The sequence below is a fragment of the Pygocentrus nattereri genome, chromosome 11 (assembly GCF_015220715.1).
Source record: "Pygocentrus nattereri isolate fPygNat1 chromosome 11, fPygNat1.pri, whole genome shotgun sequence".
Classification (NCBI taxonomy): domain Eukaryota; kingdom Metazoa; phylum Chordata; class Actinopteri; order Characiformes; family Serrasalmidae; genus Pygocentrus; species Pygocentrus nattereri.
Window position 1 is genome coordinate 31,355,693 of NC_051221.1, and position 7,199 is coordinate 31,362,891.

At 37.5% G+C, this 7,199-nt stretch overlaps 1 protein-coding gene across 2 annotated transcripts in view; it reads left to right on the forward strand.

Moving 5' to 3' along the window:
• The window catches only part of fbln1 (fibulin 1), a 40,776-nt gene extending 33,782 nt beyond the window's left edge, over nt 1-6,994 (forward strand). For both annotated transcript variants that reach the window (XM_017701184.2, XM_017701185.2), the window contains exon 17: nt 6,001-6,994. In XM_017701184.2, the coding sequence (XP_017556673.1) occupies nt 6,001-6,140 (140 nt within the window). In that variant the 3' untranslated portion in view covers nt 6,141-6,994. The remainder of the gene's footprint in view (nt 1-6,000) is intronic.
• Nucleotides 6,995-7,199: the final 205 nt, after the last annotated feature.

The following is a 7,199-nucleotide window of genomic DNA, read 5'->3' on the forward strand; positions in this document are numbered from 1 at the left end:
AGAGTTGCATGTGAAGAAACATTGTCATTTTGAGAGAAAATGTCTAACTGACAACTTATCTTATTTTTCCATTCCCACATAAGCTTTTCAGCTTTATCAGTTTCAAAGATGAATCATAAAACTGCATAGTGTAGTCTGAACACTGTTGTGAGCAAACACTCTGATTGTGCAGCTGGGCATGATAGTTCATTGCTAATTAAGCTTGAGACACCAAACCACACCTCTGGAATTTCAGGCAGAACAGGCAAAAGTTATGTCCTCTCTACAGTTGCTGAGGGGTGTTTGTCTAAGGCAGCCACGCTGCCCATAGTCCGGCTAGTCAGACCTTCTGTACCCTACTGCGGTGTCCCACTGGGGGTAAGCTTACTGGGCTTCCTATTGTAGACTGAGCCATGGTATTTGCCATCTGGGCTATTTCCAACGCCCTTTAGTGGATAACACGTTGGCTAGCGTATCATTATCCAATACTGCGGTCAGGCGACTCATACTTTGCATTTGTCCCTAGTGTTAAACCTTCTCATTACAGACCCTGTCATACACTTCTTCCCTTAGCTGGTGTAACCATAAAACCAGAAATTGTACTGCTTCCTTGTAACCCTTCAATAATGAAGCCTGTTTAGCCATTGGGAATGATAAATGCTTGCTGGCATTCACCTGATTTTGTTTTGTGGTGAGTATTTTATACTACAGCCGTGCACTATTTTATCTATGCTCTCCGTGGCATTGTGGGCTAAGCAAGACAATACACACACTGCATGAAAAACAAATTGTGTGAACACTGATTTGCATCAACTGACCTAAACGCTATATCAAATATATAAAATAGAGGCTAATAGCCTTAAAAAATGACTACACCATTAATTACATAGAACTATTTCATTTGAGCTTGCCAAACCCTGCACAAATTACATTAGTTGCTTCTCCATATGACTTGACGTTTTTTGTTCATTAATTGAGAGGAAATAATGGCATAGGCTCTGCATTATATAATCCCAATGATAAGGTGATATACCAACCATTTGGGCATCTTCAACATGAAGATGGACTCAACATTGTTATTAAACCACCAGCTGAAGAAACTGGCTAAATGCTCATCAAAGAAGGATTGATGCTACTGTCACATCAGGTCAGAGACCCACTTGACGACTGACTATTAAGGGGTCATTTCAAAACATTAAACATGTAGTTTACGGTTTCAGACTCACAGTTTGACCTTTTTATGAGGTTTGATTTGGTCAGAGGAAAAATCCTTAGAGGTTTCGAGGTTTGTTTTTGTCCCTCTATGGCCATCCTTTCATCCCTCTGATCCCTGACCGTTTTGTGGTTCAGAAAGCCAACACTGATGTGGTCCAACTAAGCTTTAAGCTCATCCTTCACATTTAACTTAAGCTTAAGGTCATTTCATGACCAAACATTATAACTACAACTTTCTATTTCCATAAAACTGCAGTTTGAACAGGAATCAAGTGTTGGGTGAATTGTTTGATATCACTTTACAGGACTGTCCACTGGTATAACCACACAGATATAATTTAAGAGTAGAATATAGCTGCTCATAAAGGTGCTTTTACAGGCCAAAATCAAAACAGATACAGGCCTGCAAGTTTCAACAAAAAAATGAAAATATATTTCTAGAGTCAATTTGGTCACTCTTACTAATATTGATCATAAGAGAAACATATTAATGAAGGCTGAATAGGCTTGTCCTCTTACAAATGAACATCATAGGGTTAGCAATGTTCTTGATATACACAGTTAATCAGCTAGGGCTGAGGTGACTCTTTTTTTAAGTAAGCAGTGGTAGTCTCAGTATTTTTGCAAGGTAAAAGGTTCCTTCTTGATAATTGCACACTAAGTTGATGTTATAAGGTTCTATCTGTATCCAGTCAGTATAGCTGATAGCTAGCCTACCTTTTGCATAGCAACAAGCCAGCAAAATAAATGAGCTAGACAGCTTACAAAATGTATGCAACTGGAATAATCTTACGAGCTAAACTGTCTAACATTAGAGTATGAAATTATGTTAATTCTGCTGAAGTACTATAGCAGTATACTTCAAATGATTCAGCCATGAATCATTCATTCTGAGACCTCCATCCAACTGTGACTGGTTATAGTCATCACTTTATTTGTTCTTCTTCCCCATTGTAGTGATATATATATGTTGATCCAAACATCATAGTTCCTCTCATATACATGTAGTGTGCACAGTGCAGTAAATTTACACAATCCCTACAGTACTCTAATCTCATATCAATGAAGTACAACATAACTGCATCATTGAATAATTCTCACCCACATATATTTTGGGGTTCTATATAGCACCAAAAAGGGTTCTGCTATTGTTACAATGTCAAGCTTGTATCAATAGAAGAACTCTTTTGGTGCTATAAATGACCCTTTTCAAAAAGGTGCTATACAGAACCATCTACAACACATTCTCTATTAGTCCTAAGAACCCTTTCACAATGAAAAGAACCCTTTATTCATGCAAAGTTATTCATGACTGTTCATGGTTCTATAGAACCATTTTCTTTATTAAATAGAGAACCATCATTTTTAATTGTGTACTACATAAGAGTTTTGCCTCAGAAATATTCCCTCATTGTCTTTCACTGGCATGCATATTTGTCTGAAATTTAGCAGTACCTTTTTGATAAGCTCTAAATGCTTCATTTGCCACTGTGCAAAACCTTTGCTGTCCCTGGAGGACACCTTTTTTTTGCATCTGTAAATTTATAAAAGGGCTTTAAAACACCATGATGATAGCACAGTGCTGCTGCTTCTCATACCCAACGTTTTTTGCCTGCCACATTCAGTTTATGACATATGATGCTCCAGTGGATATGATAAAATGCTCACCAGTTAGCTTACATTTCACAGCTGGTAAGTCTGCTCTTGATTTTTCTGTATGGCAATGAAAATATATCATAACATAACATCTGCATTATAAAAGCAATATACTTTGATACTAATATCAAGATGATGAGCTTTGAGGGTCTAGGTTTATCAAAACCTGACAAAGATTCATGGCATTTTAAGTTTTCCTGGCTAACTAACTGATATCACACAGTGTTAATGCACACTTTGTTTTTTGGACTATGTCACCATTCTGTGTACATGTTTTCACAGTCAAGAAAAGAGATAAAGCAGATTTGCTATCTATCGTAGCCACCTAGCCAGAGTGCCATACTTTAGCAAAAGCTAACAGTGTGTGGATGATTATCCAAATTTCCCCCCCCTAGTCTCTCCTAGTTGAACAAATGACCTCAGAAATCAGATACCTTACATCGATTCAAATTCTGACCACTGCCAGAAAACAAAAGAAATTAAAAACATGAAAAAAGCCTGTTGCCATGGGGTTGTTTTTGTTGCCACGTCCACAGTCACAGTGCAATGTGAACTGCACACAGTGCTGATCAGGCAGAGAATCAGAATAACTTTATACATACTGGAAACAATCCTGATCTAAGCTCTTCCATAAATGACAGAGCAAAAAGAATACATGACATATTGCCTTATGAATCGCTGTTGAGTGTTATAATGATTGTGAATTGCTGCATATGAGCACCACATTCACAGAGTTGAAGATTCCAATCTGTGAACTTCAAACTTAAGGTTGTTGTTAGGCATGTGCTTTGTTAAGTGTGCTCGTTCACAGCTCAGTAAAGATTTAGAATTGACGATGACAACGGGGAGGAATGCCTGCATGAGTGCATCGCGTGACTGCGACAGATGGGCCTCATTTACCCTGCTCTTCCATAAACAGCAGGGCTGATGCCAGGGAAGCACTATGAGGATCTGCCTTCCAGTATGCTAACATGCTAGCTGCCTTTGAGCTACTTCATTTTGATGACCAAATAGTGGCACCTTGATTTATTTACTATCTTTGCTAGTTGCTGTAATTATTGAGCAGATTCGGTACTGTGTGGTGGACGTTACAGCCAGCAGTTTCCATTTCACTTTTTCACAATAGACCTTTTTGTTCAGAGCAGAATGCATGGACGGGGTGGAGAGGGAGAGAATCTGGAGAAAAAAGTGGGGAGTTTGCTCCCTGGCTGCTCCGTGTAGAGTGATGAAGTCTGTGCAAACAGGACGGGGGTATATAGTGTCACCAGTCGTCCACAAAGAGAGGAGTTGCTGACAGCCTGTATAAACAGTGCATTTTCCCCTCCTTGTAATCGCATGTTCACTTAAAAAAGATTTTCCATCACATTCTTGGCACATTTGGTCATCCTCCGAAAGGGTGTGTTCTCTTTTCTGTAATGTAGGGTGTCTAGTGTCCTCAGGGAAGAAAGGTCTTTGCATTTGTTGTAATAATAATGTACTTAAGGCTCACTTATATCACATAGCCTTGATGAAAGCCTATATTATAAACTGTCTTATCAGTTTTAAAAGCCCCTACATTACAGCTGCAATATAACTATTCATTACGGTGTGGTCCTGACATCCAATTGAACATTTTCCAAAATGTAAATGTTATATCAAAGCCTCATCAAAAGCCTTTATTTCTGTGCATTTCTAGTTTTTGCTAAACAATTTGAAAATGCTGGCTGCCCTCTACACTATGCAAGCATTTCATGATGAATGGACCAATTAAAATAGTCTGAAATCACTCATCTTGCTTGGCATCTAGTTCATTTGTAAATCTTGTTAATTAAGACACATTAAAGTTAGCATGAGTCAGAAATCATAACACATTTTCCTTCAGTATCATAATTATTTAGTGAAATTTAGAGAAGGGGGTCTCTGAGGGTTTTCTCTTATAGGTGGGAATGGAGGGAGGGGGAGGTGTGTATATATATAAATATATATATATATATATATATATATATATATATATATATATATATATATATTATTATTTTTATTTTTTTTCTTCATTCTCTTATAAGTTAGTAGTGTGGAAAGGTATTGTTATGACAGCAACAATATATTTTAATCAAGGTTCAAATTGTGGTGGAGGGCTTGTTGGGGTTCCATGGTGGAGAGTCTGACAATGAGGTGACATATATTGTATATGTTTTTGCAAGGTTTACCCCTGCATTTTTTTTCGCAAGCATTACTAAGCAGGAATCTTTTAACTTCATATCTGTATCAATACAAATGACTTTTACCCTGTCAAGAATACATGGCAAGTAGGTCTAGTAGCCTACTTTGTCTCAGGCATCTAACTAAAATATGTTATATAGGTAGTAAAAGCATTCATTTAGCTGTAACCAGGCAGGTTTTATGGGTCCCATAAGAAATAAAGCCAAATTATATTCAGTTTGGGTAAAATCCTGGTCACATGATGGCCGTTGCACAAAAACGTTCTCATGTTCTTGAATGGACTACAACATGAACTCTGTCATCAAAAGCATTTTTTAGCTTATGGCATGGCTGGTAACAGCATTTATTTTGTGATCTATAGTGGAATGCAAAACATTTTCCTCAGGCCACAACAAAGAGCAAAGAGCACAGCTTAACCATAGAGCTAACTGAAGCTGTAGTTTGAAATGAATGATCTTTGACTCGTAGTTCACTGAAACAAGTGGAGAAACTGTGTGGAAAGTGTAGATTTAGTCCAGACCACATTAGAGTCTGCAAGCATGACATATTTTAATAAGATCTGAATTTGATGTTATTGTTGCTTGTTCAGTCTTAGAGCATGAGCTTTAAATCTGAGCAAAGTGGATCAGTGCTCTTGATGGTATAGTTATGTTAGGAATTCAGGCTGAATGAGTTTATAGTTTATCTAGTAAGAACAATCTAATGTTGAAGAAAACAGCCACAAGAAAATTTGTTCAAGAAAATAATGCAGATACACCCCACATTCAATTTTGTACCTCTTATGTGAGGGGCCATTTATTCTTAAGGTAGTTATGGAACTGTCCCTGCCCCTACCTCCCTCAATTCAAACATTGATTTTAATATTTATCCAAGATGCTCCTTTTGTATGTGTTAGTTTGAAGTTCCTTTTTGTTTCACTGTTTAACCATATGACTTTGTTCTTCTCAGGTGTTGTCAGACAGGTGAAGCCGCTGGTTGGCCCAGTGAGCTCAGTTCTGAAGCTGGCTATGAATTACGTCACAAATGGAGTCGTCTCTCATCGGAACATCATCAACGTTCACATCTACGTCTCTGAGTTCTGGTTTTAAATAAACCAGACTAACAAATAAACTAGACCTATCAGTCATCATTTTAGGTGTCCATTTATAAAGCTTTAACTATACACAGGTATGCATTTACACTATGTCTAATGGCAATTGTTTGCATGCCATAGGGTGGTATAATGTATAGCTATAGGTCATTAAGTCCTCCACTTATTCCTTGGTTGCTGGTTATGTGGGTAATCCTGTTGCTGATATGTAAATGGATACCTAAAAGACAAAAAATCACTTTTGACCAAATAAACACACACTCACAAACTCACAAACACACTCACGCACACACAAACACACTCAAACTCACACACATACACACACACACACATACACACACACAAATGCATACACACACACACACACACACACACACACAAACACACACACACACAAACTCACACACACCTTCACAAACACACTCACAAAGTCATACACACACACACACACACGCATACATTTTTGCATAAAGAACATGAATGCAGGTCAGAAATGAACTTTGCATGCACTCAGTTTCATCCTGTCATAGAAACCACCATGTTTTAATCTTTGTTGGTGACGAAACACCACTTTGCTGCTCTGTTGCTTTTTATTGTATGATCAAAAAGCACATTTTTTATTATTTTTGTATTCCATGCATGTCTTTGCTGCAGTTGCCTTTGTGGGTTAGACTGAAGGCACTGAGAGTTGATAGAGAGTTCACCTTTCTGGAAGGTGGATCCGAGACGACCTTTGAATGAACACATCATTGATTACACATTCACTGATTGTACTCTTGTGTACACAATAACTTTTCTTCTCATTATGTATGTTACACAAAGTTTTTCATTAAAAACAAGTTTTATTTCCAAGCTGTTTTCTTTAAGCTAAAATATGCCTGCATGTAAGCTACTGACACAGTACGGTGAAACTCAAACCCAAAAGTGCCCTTATAGTATTAGTTTCACTGGTAGAAATAAGTAATTCAATTATTTTGCATGCTTATGATTTGACCATAATTTAGTTTGGTTGTATCAAATCATTACTTTGGTTGTTTCAAATCATAACTTCCATGTA